Raw genomic sequence first — 15,510 nt, 5'->3', positions numbered from 1 at the left:
TCTGTTCCCACAAACACGTTTGACACCCCGGACTACAGTGGTGTTGCTGCTAGTGAGTCTCTAAGCAACATTCAATGTAGGATCTATTACGTAATAGTCTTCTCTCCTGTCACTGAGGTGTGAGATGGTCTGCATAGACAACTAGTCTGGCCAGAGCGGAGTGCTGCACAGACAACCAGTGTTCCCATCAAGCTGCGTACTGGAGATGACTGAAACAATGTGCTCTGAACCAGACAATAGAAAGTTACAATTGTTATAAGATCTTTCTCAGACTGTCAGGTTCAGGAAGTCTCATTGATTTAGATTACTACACAGCTACAGTGCTTTGATAACTAGCCCAGTTTCATTTCCTGGAACATATGAGCGGTTGACTGTGACACGTGACACCTCTATTTTAAGGCGGCTTTGATTCAGTGCAGTGTAAAGGCAATCAAATCAGAACGAGTAAGGCATTCGGAAATACTGCTTTAAATACAAAAGCATAAACTCTTTGTGATGCTCTGTCCCAACCCCATATGCAGCCCTAGCTCATCCCCTTCAAGATCCCCTTACCAATCTCCTTATCGATCACAATCCCCATCCCCTGCCCGAACCCCCATACCCCAGCCTAACCCAACCCTAGTCCCATATGCTGCTCCAGCCCATCCTCTTAACAATCCGTATTTACTCCGGCCAAGCTCCTGCCCCCGGTCCCAGTCTGCTTGCTACATTACAGAGGTTAAAACAGTACACGCTCCACAACCTCACACCCAGGTGTCTCATCCTCTCTTGCTCCAAGACCAACTTGGCTGGTGCAGACCATAACAAGTTATTCTCGATAGACAAACAGGCAGTGGTGGGTGCATCCTTATACACAGCTCTGCCCAGCTTTCTCCTCCCTCCTGTTGGTCTGTGTAGGAAATGGGTCTAGTCTCCTCTGTATAGGATACCCAGAAGGTTGTTTTGACATTACCTTCTTAGTCTGGTCCGATTGAGGTGCGAAAGCCATTTCTCCCAAAGCCAAGGTGTCTTCGTTGGATCCAGAGTGTCGTCAAATCAAGGAGCTGTGGTCAAGACCTGATGTGAAGGGATGACCAGGTACCGTGTCGTCTGTCTTTTACCTTGTCGTTATGTCTATCTGTGGGTTTGGCTTGGCAGGCTAGGGATAAGGGATAGTGATTATCCAAATGGCAGTTCCATGGCAGTTCTTCCATACAGTGCCAGCCATCTTTGTGGGCATCTTTGAGGCTGGCACTCAGCTGCCATAGCCAGCATTCTGACATGGCAACAACCTTTAGCCAAGGAGGTTCATTTAAGGACATGGGGAAAGGGATTAAAAAATGTTTGTGAGAAGATTGTTAAGATGATATAAATCTCTCTGTGAAACAAATACATGTCTGTAGAAGTTCTAAATGACTGTAAGTTCTAAATGACTATAAGTTCTAAATGACTGTAAGTTCTAAATGACTGTAAGTTCTAAATGACTATAAGTTCTAAATGACTGTAAGTTCTAAATGACTGTAAGTTCTAAATGACTGTAAGTTCTAAATGACTATAAGTTCTAAATGACTGTAAGTTCTAAATGACAGTAAGTTCTAAATGACAGTAAGTTCTAAATAACTGTACGTTCTAAATGACTATAAGTTCTAAATGACTGTAAGTTCTAAATGACTGTAAGTTCTAAATGACAGTAAGTTCTAAATGACAGTAAGTTCTAAATAACTGTACATTCTAAATGACTATAAGTTCTAATTGACTAAAACAAACAGCCATCTGTAAATCTGAACAGTATATATGTTCTATACGCAGTACACTTCCCGCTGACAGTTTGTTGTCTGTTTCTTTGCTGAATGTTTCTCCTCCACAGGAGAAAGGATGGGTTGGTACATCCAGAAGAGCAGGGGCTTTGTACTGCTGCTGTCCGCCCTCATCTCTCTCCTGGGTGTCATCAGCTCCACTACCCTCCTACCTCCAACAACCTCCAGCCCTTCTCTTACACTTACTGCCACCTCTCCTCTCACCCACACTTCCACATCCCCCCAGCTCCAACGTCAAACTTCCTTTACCACCTTAACCCTTCCTCTCTCTCAGTCCTCGCCCGCTCCTCTCCCCTACGCCACCGTCCCACTCCTCTCCAAAACCACTGTTCCTCCTCTTCCCAAAAGCTCCCATGCTACTCTACCTCATACCACCCGTACCAAACCCAAAACATTCCGCCCTCGACTCCCCCATACTACACGCCTCCTCCAAAAACCCTCCCGCCCTCGTCTCCCCAAAACTTCCCTTCCTACTCCTCTCTATATGACCAGTCCCCTCCCCAGAACTTCCCGTCTGCGTCTCCCCAAAATCTCCCCCACTCATCTGCTCAAAACCCCCCGTCCACTTCTCTCCAAAGCAATCATAATTCCTGTCTCTCAGTCCTCGCCTGCTCCGCTCTCTTACACCACTTCCACCACCATACTTCCCCTCTCCACAAAAACTGTCCCTCCTTTCCCCAAAACTTCCCCTCCTCCCGTCCTCAATACCTTGCCACCCCTAAACCAAACCTACCGCCGTCGTCCCCCCAAAGCCTACCGCCCTCATCCCCCCGAAACCTACCGCCCTCGTCTCCCCAAAACATCCCCTTCTCTTCTCCCCGACACAGCCAGTCCCCTCCCAAAAACCTCCCTGACTCATCTCCCCAAAACCTCTCGTCCTTGTCTCCACAAAACCTCTCACCCTTGTCTCCCCAAAATCTCTCATCCTCGTCTCCCCAAAACTACTTTCCCTCTCCTTCCCAAAACCTCTCCTGCTCCTACTCCCTATATGACCATTCTGATACCCAAAACCTCTCCAAAAACCCCCAAAACTACCTTTCCTCATCTCCCCATAATTTCCCCCACCCGTCTTCCCAAAATATCCCACCTTCGTCTCCCCAAAATCACTGTGCTTCCTTTACCCAAAACCACTACCCCTTCTCTCTTTCAGTTCTCCCCTTCTCCTGTCCCCTACACTTCCTTCACAACCACTGTCCCTCCTCTTCCCGATACCTCCTATCACCTAAACAAAACATATCGCCTTCGTCTCCCCAAAATCTTCTCCTCTCATCGCCCGAAAACCTCTTGGCCTCGTCTCCCCAAAACTACAACTCCTCATCTCCCGAAAACCGCCCGCCCCCGTCCTCCCAAAACGACCATTCCTCCTCTCCCCCAAATCACCACCTCTCCTCTCTCTCAGTCCTCCCCCGGTCCTCCCCTCTATACTTCCTCCACCACCATCCCTCCCCTGTTCACAACCACCATCACACTCCCCCACAAAACCTCCCCTCCTCCACCTCCTCATACCACCCCTCCCCTTCCCAAAACATCCCGCCCTCGTCTCCCCAAAACGACCAACCCTCCCTTACTCAAAACCTCCCCTTCTCTTCCTCCACCTCTCCCCCATACCACCAGTCCCTTCCCCAAAACTTCCCATCCACGTCCCAAAACGATCACTCCTCATTTCTTTCAGGTCTTCACCCCTCCTCTCTCCAGAACTACTGTTCCTTCTCTTCCCAAAACAACAATGGCTCCTCTTCCCTCTACCACGCGTCCCTTACCCAAAAACTCCACTCCTAATCCGCCCAAAACCTCCCCCCATCCTCTCCCCCACACTGCCCCCCCTCTATTTGACCGTGAGCCCTTCATAGTGACCTGGAACATCCCAAAGCTGGTCTGTAACAGGTACAACATCTCCCTGGACACCTCCCCCTACAGAGGCGTGGCCACACCTGCCAAGGTAAGAAACAATACGCACATTCCTCTTGGATAGCTGGTAACGTGTTTGAAATTGAAGGATGTCCATAACAATGTTTGACACATCAAACCTGAAACAATCATATACTTCAATGTCCTAACAGGGATTTATTGAGAGAAGTACAAGACATAACTTTTTCCTAACAAAAATGTTACTGTGCTTCCTTCCTCCCTGTTTCTAGGTGCCAGGTCAGTTCTTGTCTCTGTTCTATACTGACCGACTGGGGCTCTACCCCCACGTGGACCTGCCTTCCAGGCAGCAGTTCTATGGAGGCATCCCCCAGAGAGGAAACCTTAGGGCCAGTCTGGCCAAGGCCAGGGCTGACATCAACTACTACATCCCCTCCAAGTACTGACCTAGAATCAGCTCCAAAACCCTAACCTTAATTATTAACCGTGTAGAGGTTGCCCTTAGGCACAGATCGATGTTTAGCTCACCATGTTCAAACACTAACCTTAACCATTAAGGGAGAGTTGGGGACACAAAACTGACCTTAGATCAGTGCATAATAAGTCTATAACTTTACTGCTCCACCACCTCCCTCCAGGACGGCCCGTGGCCTGGCTGTGATCGACTGGGAGGACTGGCGCCCCCTGTGGGCCAGGAACTGGGGCTCCAAGTGGATCTACAGGACCCTATCAGTGACCCATGCCCGCCAGAGGGACCGCTCCCTCACAGCCTGGCGGGCCACGGCTACGGCCAAGAAGCAGTTCCAGGCAGCAGCCCGCAGCTACATGGCAGGAACTCTGTCCTTGGGTAGCCGCCTCAGGCCCAACTACCAGTGGGGATTCTACCTGTTCCCCAACTGTTATAACCATGGATGGATGGTGCCGGGATACACAGGGAGATGTACCAAGGAGGTGATGGGGCAGAATGATGAGCTGCTCTGGCTGTGGGAGGCAAGTTCCGCACTCTACCCCTCTATATACCTGCAGGTAAGAATGTTTTTTGTTGTTGTTGGGGGTGGGCAGGATATGACTAATTCCTAATCTAACATCTACCCCCAGATGTGTTTTGGTTTGCCATCTCCTATGTAGTCTGTTAGGTTTTACTAAAGTGCTTCCTAGTTTGCATTGCTTCCTAGTTTGTAGGTAAGGTAAGGGAGACTAACTCATATGGGGTTGTTGTGCCTCTTTTAGGCGTCTCTAGGGGACAGGCATAGCGCCGCCCTCTTGGTGAGAAACCGAGTCCAAGAGGCGCTGAGGGTGTCTGCCCTGCCCGCCCGGCCCACCACCGCACCCGTCTACGTGTACACACGACCCGTCTTCGTCGACCAGAACAGACGCTTCCTCAGCCAGGTGAGAAATATCTTCTTACAAAGGCTTTTGACCAATCCCCCCAGACACATGAAACAGGGTGATGGTGGGATTCTGAGGTCAGAGAAATGTTGTCATGGGGTGCAGTTACCTCTGTCATACCCCCTACCACCGTAATAATAACCCTTCCCTGCTTTAACTGTGTGTGGTTCTCTGCTTTAACTGTTTGATGTTCTCCAGGGGGACCTGGTCAGCACCATCGGGGAGAGTGCTGCCGTGGGGGCCTCAGGAGCCGTGCTGTGGGGGGCCAGTGCCGACTACGATGACAAGGTTAGGTGATACTCTAGCCCGGTTCATACCTGGTTGTGACATTTGTCCACATCTTGTCCACATTCTGATTGTGCCCACATTTTCATGCAGGTGTACGTAGACAATCAAAAGATGCATTGTGATCAGATCTTGCTCAGCACCTCCGGAGGTGGTCAGGCACACATTGTGTCTGGATATCTTACAAGTGTACATGGATCTGGACAGTGAAACCATTCAAATCATCCTTATCCTGCCTTCTAAAATATTTGACAGGTGGCACCATTAACTTATGGCATTAATATGCATCTTAAAACAAATAAATACGCATACAAGGAGGGACAAGGAAATCTGGTCACAATGTGGACACAATGAACGGATTTGAGTCACACGTTAATACTAAAGCCTCACATAGTTCTGAAAATGTGGGCAAAATCAGAATGTAGACAATATTAGGACAAAGGACGCATGCTAGAGCCAGGTATAAACAGGGCTTCTGACACACATACACACTCAAGGTGATACTCCCTACTCACACTGAAAGCCAATGTCACTGACATTTATAGGGTGCCATTTGAGAAACAGAACATTGTTTTAAGCAACAAAACTATACGAAAACAGGAAAAAGCATTCTCACCATGAATAGAATATTACGTTAAACTCCAGCACACATGAATCCACTTGACTTCCTTTGGTGTATTGTTCCTTCCCTCCACCCTCCCTTCCCACGGGCGTCCTGTGAGCCTCACTAGGTGTACCTCACCACTGCGCGTGGACATGAAGAGTTTTCATATCCTCCGACTTTCTCTCCTCCCCCCCCGCCTCCACAGGCGTCCTGTCAGGCTCTTTCCTCGTACCTCACCACCACGCTCAACCCCTACGTCGCCAACGTGACAGCCGCCGCCCAGCTCTGCGGCGACTTCCTGTGCCAGGGGAACGGGCGCTGCGTCCGGAAGCACTACGAGTCGGACCACTACCTCCACCTGTCCTCAGGGAACTTCCGTATCCTCCGGGCCAGGGGCACGTACATGGTCCTGGGGACGCCCAGTCTGGCTGACCTGACTCTCTTCTCCAGGAGGTTCACCTGTCAATGCTATGCAGGACGGACATGTTCCCCCAAGCTGCCCATACACCTGTCTAAAGCACTGGTGTTTAGACTGAAGCATCAGGGTCTGTCGGACAAGACTAAGACACTGAATAAAGTGATCGCTGATATGGAACAATCAACCATTAAAGAGAACTTGAAAAAACACTGAAACACCGATGGGTGGATCATGAGTGTTGACCTGTGTAACTGGACTGTGTCCTATGTAACATACACAAGGTGGCCCAAGTCTCTTGTTTGACCTTCATAATAATACTGTAATAATTATCAGAGGTAAGTGATGTGCGGCAGGGTAGCCTAGTGGTTAGAGTGTTGGACTAGTAACCGAAAGGTTGCAAGTTCAAATCCCTGAGCTGACAAAGTATAAATCTGTCATTCTGCCCCTGAACAAGGCAGTTAACCCACTGAAAATAAGAATTTGTTCTTAACTGACTTGCCTAGTTAAATAAAGGTAATAATATCTCATGCAGATGTTGGCTTCAGGTGATAGGAGTTAGGCCTATTAAGAGTAACTGGAAACGGAGAAGTGATACCTCAGAGAACCAGTTAAGCAGCAACACTAAATACTGTGTTAGTATCATTTGTTTTACTGCTGTAACAAATAGAGGAAGTCTGCAGGGAGATAATGAGTCCAGAAGGAGAAGTGAATGATGGGAGTCATCCGGCCAATTAGATAAGCCTATTTTGTCCCTAGATGTTTATGGCCAATCAGATAGGCTGGTGGTGCTGTGTCGCTGGGTATCAGATATATGAGAACATAAATAACAGGTCCCTACATGTACAATACAGCTCTTCTTACCTTACCCCTCCAACCTCGCTGAATGGCCTCCTTGACAACTTTCCATGGGTAGCCTAGTCTAAACACACACACACACACACACACACACACACACACACACACACACACACACACACACACACACACACACACACACACACACACACACACACACACACACACACACACACACACACACACACACACACACACACACACACACACACACACACACACACACACACACACAACAAACAGTGCAGAGGTGGAAAAACCAGATTCATCATCTCTGCCTCTCATGCAGACTCAATCTGAAACCAGGCACAGATAAGAGTAATTTAGTATCTCTTGATCCACTCACAGAGCAGTGTTGACTTTATATATTTGAGGAGCGGTTTCCTGTAAAGGTCAGGCATTTTGTTTTTTATGACATTGTGCAGCTTTCCAAGGAAGCTGATCTGAGAGAAACACAGACAACCTGTAAATACAAACAATTTAGTGAGAGCACAACGTCAATCAAGACAACATGAACATGAACTGGGCCAACCTTGTCGGTTCAACATGGAATTCTTTGAGATTTAATAAGTAATGTACAGGATACAGGCCACACTATTTCAATCCAGTGATTGATTCAATTCAATTCCACCATGGGCATACTATAGCAAGAATACTTTCTTTCGGGCTCTCTTCATTTATAACCTAAAATAAACATGATTTTACTTCCTCATTGTGAGCCATGTAGTACATGATTGTAGTGTATTATTAAATACAGTTGATCAATGATTTCCAAACCTCACATTTGAAAAAGGAACCTTATCATATAGTTAAGATAACAACTTCACCAGGGACAGGAGATCCTCCCCGACCACATAACCAGGAAAGAAACTCCTGGTCCTATTCACCATGTGTATCCTTCTTTTGCATCGCTCACAACAAAAGCCCACCATTTTGAAACGACAAACCAAAAAAGAAAGAATTGTGTCATTTCAGTCAGTCCAGTGTGAGTCTCCAGATGACTGGAAGGTATTGTTTGTTCGCGCAGGACAGGGAAACTCCCACGGCATGAACCATTCAGTCCGTATTCCTAACAATCTGACAAAAATCAACATGTGTAAAAGTTGTAATATTTGAATGACATTATGTTATAAGATATTTCTCCCTGCACTAGTATTACTCATCAATATTACCAGCTTTCAGTTACCTCCAACCTTCGTTTCATGGAATCCCCAGGACTGATGAAGGCAGGCAGTAAAATGCATTAAAAACCTGCTTGAGAATCATTCCAATCAATAAAAAGAGCAAAAACTATATGTTTCAAAATGTACTTTCCAAAGAGAATAATGTTGGAACAGGTTGCTAATGAAGTCACAGTGCCAGGTATCCACACATACTGTATGTGTTTGGCCCCTCAGAGAGAACATGAGACTTGACCGTTTGGTACAATGGCAAACGAGGAAATAAAACAGGCAGAAAGATATATGCCAAAGAGCTCTATGCATGGAGGTTGATCCCAGACCTGGATTCAAATACTTTTTTGAAATAATTTCAAATATTTTATCTAGGCTTGATTGAGCTTACCTGGCATGGAACCAATAGAATAGCCGCAAAAATTCAAACCCCAAAACCCATCCATCTCGCACTCCAGGCAGGTTAAAAACAAACAGTGAAAGTGCCTGAAAGATTTCAAGTAGTATTTGAACCCAGGTCTACTGACTCCCGATATTGCCCACTCCAGATCCACCTATAGAGTGTAAACCATAAAAAGCTGACTCATGCTCCGCTGCTTTATAAATGTTAGGTAAACAAGCCTGGGGCTGGGATGCCCCTATGTAAAGAAGAGAGAAATATAAAGGTGATCATCAGGGTCTGTCTGATTGGCACACATTGCCTGTTTACATGACCCAGATTAAGCCTATAGTTGTAGACTAAAAAGCACTATCAATTCCCCATTGAGCTTCATTTTGAGCTCGGCCAGGACTCGGGGGGAACTGGCCCACAGTGTAGTTCAGTTTGTCTTTAGTCCAGCTGTCTGTAGGGTTGCTCGGAAAGGCAATCCAACACAGGAAGGTTAAGGTTTGGTTCAGAAAAAGATTCACAGTGAAATGAATTCGGTCCACCACCTGTTCTATTCGGTTCGATTACATCTCACGCTACATTTTGAACTTTTTACAAGCTATTTTATTTCCAAATGTCACACATTGTTTTAAGGTAATACGATTTAAGCAATTAAGTGATCATGAATGCAGCCATGCAGAAATGAGTTCAAAGCATGCTCTGGGATTGAAGAGACCAACCTAGTCAAATGGTGCCACCATGCATATGGCTGACTTTGTCAATATAGTTTAGGAAATAATTCACAGCTCTAAAATGAGCAAGCAAGTGAAGTGTAAAATGTTACATATTATTGTTTCATCTACATCAAAGTTCGAAATGTCAGTTGTCATCACAGCAGAAGGCATGTCTGTGTGTCATCACATGCCAGGCAAGGCATGTCTGTGCTTTTAGGCTACCTGTCACAAATTGATAGGCTATTTGTTAGAATCACTGATAAAAGATGCTGTCTAAACAGCCACATCAATTCCACATTTCCACAAGGGAATTACACATTATTTAAGTCCGGGTACAACATTGATGGTCTTAAATGTCCTCTTCTTTCTTTGTATTGGTATCAATAGTCCCTAAATCAAATGTGACCTAGGCCTATAATAGAGTTTTCTTCCCCTGGACACATGGCAGACGTTGATGCCAGCGCCCTGCCCTGGGTGCCTTCACTCCTCGTCTTTGGCACACACCACCACGCGCAGCAGAACGCTGGACAGAATATCCTGGTAGAGACTGATGCAGAACCATCCGGGCAGGTAGAGGAGCGTGATCAGGCCCATGAAGTTGAATGGATAGTGGGAATAGTCCCATGAGCATGCGCCGTACTGCCGCAGCGCCAGCCCCCAACAGAACTCCCAGGTGTAGATGAAGCAGATATAGATGGGGAGCCGCCTCCAGGTGCTCCAGCCCCGTCTGAAGTACAAATGCAGGTAGAGTTTCTCTACCACGAAGCTGCAGCTTCCGTACATCAGGAAGGACCACAGGGACGTGTGGCCGCTCATGGTCTGGTCCGATTTCTCCACAAGGTTGAATATCGAGGTAAAAAAGATCTCGTCCAAAAAGCCGTGCATTCCAAAGAAGAGGAATCGCACAACATCGGGCAGACCATTATTAGGCAGCGGCTCCAGGGTGCGCTTTTCCGGTGTAGACATGGTCAGTTTCCCGGGGCGGTGGTAGCGCAGCCGCGCAAGCCCCTTGTGGAAAACTTGGGTGAAGTACAGTGCCAGTAGGTAGTGAACGACGAGATGAGTAGCAGAGACTATTCTAACGTGCTCGGTCAGCGTGTTTATATTCACCATCAGGATCTGCAACCCAATGTACACAGAGGGATAGAAAACAAGGTGAAAAACTACTGTGCGTCCTTGAAAGCACTTCTTTTGCGAATATATTTTTTCCAGCAAGAAATGGGTCACCGAGTGCATGATGCAGAGGTACGGGGAGGAAAAGCCGAACAGTTTGGGGTCCCTGTCAGCCAAAAGCCCCTGTGCCGACGACAGGAGGATATCCAAAGTGATACCGTGCATCCCATAGAAATAAAATCGCAACCATTGTGGTAGCTCTGTCATTGATTCGCCCGCGTCCCCTAACTCGCTGGAAGGATCTCTCTGCCCGGGCTTCCTCGCTGCTCTCAGACTGCCACTTGCCTGTCCTGCCCGGCTCCGCGGGCTCTCTCTCCGACAGCTGGCCATGGCTGATCTCTCTCTCTCCACGGAGAGAATCAGAGAGCAGCTCTTGTTTTTTGTTCCTGACACATTCTGTACTTTTAACCGAGCTGCCGCGGTGTCGTTCGCGGCTTTGCACCTGACAGCGCCTGTGCCACAGCAAAGATGTTCTATTATATTGATAAGATAGTCGAGTGACCGCTTTTAACAATTGAAATACATGTCCTCAAAGATGGAAGGCAGGTGGGAGGAGGCGAGATCAGATGGACCATTCTCGTCAACGAGAGAGCAGATAAGCTTGTGAACAACAGGCACAACAGTCAAATACAGTAGGGCTACAGTATCCAATATAAATCCCAGATCACGCTTGTAGGTAATGTCATATTCCTGGCTAGATACAACTTCGAGGTTTCAAGCAAGGAATATGACACTGTTATTAAAGCTATACATAGTGGGATAAAATCTTTACTTCAGAATAATGCATATTTTGTAATAACTCCCTTTGTAAGTGATATCCAGGTGAATGGCATATGTTTACTAGATAAGAAATGTAACAATCGTTTATTAAGGGATATTTTCTACATGAAGTCTATTCCCTCTGTGATATTTTGTTGGGCTTCATCGTTTGATGTAAACTGGCGCCGTGCTTGGCTCACTGCACACACATTTATGGTGACCAATAAAGTCAAGGAGATCTCCTTTAAGAGTATCCATAGATTCTATCCGTGTAATAGCTTGATTTCTAAATATATACCTGATGTTACCAGTGTATGCAGTTTTTGTGAACTACAAACCGAATCTATTGAACACGTATTCTGTCGTTGTTTATATAGTGAAGTGTTCTGGACTGATGTAAAACTATATATTGGCAACAAAATGCATACAACCATTGAAATATCTAAGTTGGACATATTATTTTACTACACTGATTCCACAATTGAACGTGAGTATATCAAAAATATCTTTCTTTTATTAGGAACATTTTTCATATACACAAATCAAAATCTATGAAGAAAAAGCCCCATTTCTTTATTTTCTTTAAAAAAAATCTGATTTGGAAAACTATTTAGAATCATTAAAACGTATACAAAAGAAAATGTCTTAAACATGTATTCGTTACATGTCTGTATTTGAATTTATACAATGTGGATTTGTAATTTAAAAAAGAAGAAGAAGATATATTCCTTATTTCTTTGTGGAATCGCTCTGGCTGTTCTTTTTCTTCAATGTGTTTTGCATGTCACTGTTTAATAAAAAAATAAAATAAATGAAATAATGGCGAGCTCAACTCATGCGCAAAAAAAATGTATTCGGGTCAATTGGTCATTTCGCGTCAAACTGCGCATGTGCAAATCAAAGGCACTCCTTCGATGTAAAGTTTTTGAAAAAAATTAAAACGTGTCAGTTTGTCACTTTCACAAGGTTGGAGTAATGACATGTTCAACTACTTAAGATATTGGCTTGAATCTAGGTTGTGCCTTTAGATTTATTTAGAAAATGAACAACTAAAGAGACATTTTCACTTCTCTCAATGACTTCTCAAACCCCAAACAACAACCTAACCATTATAAAACATATATTGGACCAAATAAGTCTCGTGTAGCAAATGACCAATTACATTTTCTGTTGACCAAATTTGACACTCTCTCGTTGACCACCATACAAACATTTCTCACTTATTTTCATGGGCACATTTTGGGCGGAGTAAACCCTCTCGCATCGCCTCTTCTCTCTCTTCAGCAAGAAGATGAGAAAAATTGAGCGCCGCGGAGGGGGCGTGACAGCAGAGAAAAAACGCTCCTAAACTATACAGTAGTGAGTAGTGACCTAACATCCCGCTGGTTTAACGGTCATGTGGCCATCTGAGATGTCAAACAAACATCTGTCATCGATATATAATGGCCTGCTAGCCTATAGGCCATATTATGAATTGATCATTTGAATACTGTTTGACTCCAGAGTGGCGCAGTAGGCTTTGGCACAGCATCTCAGTGTAAAAGTTGACACTACAGTCCCTGGTTTGAATCTAGGCTGAATCACATCCGGCTGTGATTGGGAGTCCCAGAGGGCGGTGCACAATTGGCCCAGCGTCGTCTGAGTTTGGCCGGGGTAGGCCGTCATTATAAATATGAATTTGTTCTTAACTGACTTGCCTAGTGAAATAAAGGTTAAATAAAAATAAAAAACATAATTGAGCAATGTAATCTCCCAGTAGCCATAGGCCTGTAGGCCTGGCATAACGGGTTAATTAATATACACTACTGTACATCTTTCTTTAGCCTAGTGTACCACTATACAAATCCTGACCTAGAAAGATGGAATATCCTAGGCTACTGCAGTTTGGTCTCAGACAGTATTTTGGGATGGTATCATGTGCAGGATCTCTCAGTTTCCTAGGTAACTATGTTTCCCACAAGCCTCTGCTCCACGATTTATGTTAACTCACTCAGTGTGTTCAAATGTCTCTCTCTCTGGGACCTATAGCCTGCTATTACTGAGGTATTAACAGGTTACTGGGCCCTGCTTTTAATGTGATATTACTGTGACACTCACTGGCACAAAGGACACACAGGTGTCTTGGATCAGAGGTTAAGAATGCTTTGACAGTATAAAATGCAGACTCTCATCTGCAGCTGCAATGTTATTTGTCAAACATATCTTTTTGTATAGACCAGGCTGACAAACATGTCCTTCAACTGCACAGTCTGTCGACATCGTTTACAGCTCAACAGTCCAGACTTGTAGCCCAATTCAGATTCTTCCCTCTCTCCCGGAAACCTGTACTCACTCACTCCCCCTCAGGGATTTAAAAGTATCAGATTGTTGTAAGACATATGGCAGTTGGCCAACCCTCCTCCGCGAGAGCTTTCAGGTATGTCGGCTTATGCCTGGGGTGAATCGGGAATTGGGCAAAAATGAGCAAATAGAATGACAATATACCATAAAGATCAACTAATCAAAGTGAACCACAAAAGACTGGTATTTTGTATTTTAAAATACACATTTGTAGGTAGCCGGGCCTGAACAGCAACAACATTCTCAGTAACAATTACAGAAATGTTTTACTTGCTATGACTGTGATATGTTCTTGTTTATCTTCCTTAGTTGAATACACTTGGCTGTAAGTCACTCTGGATAAGGGTGTCTGCTAAATTGCCGAAATGTAAATGTATTTGTGAAAATGAGCCAAAATGAACTGCAAAGCACACTGGCCTTGTTTCGGGCCGGAACTCATTAGAATAATACTGCAAATGCTTTGCAAATGTATATTTTTATTACATGTACAATACATTTACACGGAACAAAAATATAAACGAAACAAGTGTTGGTCCCATGTTTCATGAGCTGAAATAAAATATCTATATTCCATACGCACAAAAAGCTTATTTCTCTCAAATTTTGTGCACACAATTGCTTACATCCCTCCTTCACATTTCTCCTTTGCCAAGATAATCCATCCACTTGACAAGTGTGCCATATTTAGAAGCTGATTGAACAGCATGGTCAATACACAGGTGCACTTCGTTCAGGGGACAATAAAATGCCACTCTAAAATTGTGCAGTTTTGTCACACAACTTAATGCCACAGATGTCTCAAGTTTTGAGGGAGCATGAAATTCATATTCATTCATCTTTGCTACGTTGTTTTAGAAAATTTGGCTTTACATCCTAATGGCCTGACAACCGCAGGCCCCGTGTATGGAGTCGTGTGGGCGAGCGGTTTGCTGATGTCAACGTTGTGAACCGAGTGTCCCTTGGTGGCGGTGGGGTTATGGTATGGGCAGGCATAAGCTACGGAAAAAGAACACAATTGCATTTTATCGATGGCAATTTGAATGTACAGAGACACCGTGATGAGATCCTGAGGCCCATTGCCGTGCCATTCATCCGCTGTCATCACATCATGCTTCAGCGTAATAATACACAGCCCCATGTCGTAAGAATCTGTACACAATTCCTGGAAGCTGAAAATGCCTCAGTTCTTCCATGGCATGAGCACTCACCAGCCACGTCACCCATTGAGCATGTTTGGGCTGCTCTGGATCAACTTATGTGACAGCGTGTTCCTGTTCCCGCCAATATCCAGCAACTTCACACAAGAGGAGTGAGACAACATTCCACAGGTCACAATCAACAGCCTGAATAACTCTATGCAAGGGGATGTGTCGCTCTGCATGAGGCCAATGGTGGTCACACCAGATACTGACTGGTTTTCAGATCCTTTTTTAAAGGTATCTGTGACCAACAGATGCATATCTGTATTCCCAGTCATGTGATATCCATAAAGTAGGGCCTAATGAATTTATTTCTAGTGACAGATTCCCTTGTTATGAACTGTAACTCAGTGACATTTTTGAAATTGTTGCATGTTGAGTTTAGATTTATGTTCAGTATATATTTAGTTCATTTAGCAGATGCTCTTATCCCACCATAGTGCCATCAGACTTCTGATACCAATGCAAGGTGAAAAGGGGGGGACAAAATAGCATAGAAAACTATTTTGTATTTTGAAAATACAAATTCCAGCTCTGGAAGGTATCTTGTTAC

At 45.0% G+C, this 15,510-nt stretch overlaps 2 protein-coding genes across 2 annotated transcripts; one reads left to right on the top strand and one right to left on the bottom strand.

Annotated features, from left to right (window-relative positions):
• The first annotated feature begins 3,522 nt into the window (after positions 1 to 3,522).
• On the top strand, positions 3,523 to 6,650 carry LOC135514602 (hyaluronidase PH-20-like). The gene is made up of 6 exons (XM_064938026.1): positions 3,523 to 3,735; positions 3,935 to 4,101; positions 4,301 to 4,688; positions 4,893 to 5,051; positions 5,250 to 5,339; positions 6,146 to 6,650. The coding sequence occupies exons 1-6, from the start codon at positions 3,523 to 3,525 to the stop codon at positions 6,569 to 6,571; spliced, it is 1,443 nt and encodes a 480-aa protein (XP_064794098.1). The 3' UTR covers positions 6,572 to 6,650.
• Positions 6,651 to 7,679: 1,029 nt separating this feature from the next.
• Positions 7,680 to 11,165, bottom strand: LOC135514816 (transmembrane protein 229A-like). Its single transcript, XM_064938445.1, has 2 exons — positions 8,400 to 11,165; positions 7,680 to 8,290 (listed from the first exon to the last, which is right to left on the bottom strand). Exon 1 carries the CDS (start codon positions 10,987 to 10,989, stop codon positions 9,967 to 9,969), a length of 1,023 nt encoding a protein of 340 aa, XP_064794517.1. The 5' UTR covers positions 10,990 to 11,165; the 3' UTR covers positions 7,680 to 8,290; positions 8,400 to 9,966.
• Positions 11,166 to 15,510: the final 4,345 nt, after the last annotated feature.

Source organism: Oncorhynchus masou, chromosome 26 (genome assembly GCF_036934945.1).
Source record: "Oncorhynchus masou masou isolate Uvic2021 chromosome 26, UVic_Omas_1.1, whole genome shotgun sequence".
NCBI lineage: Eukaryota > Metazoa > Chordata > Actinopteri > Salmoniformes > Salmonidae > Oncorhynchus > Oncorhynchus masou.
Note: the sequence above shows the minus strand (reverse complement) of the source record. Positions and strands in the feature narration are given on the sequence as shown.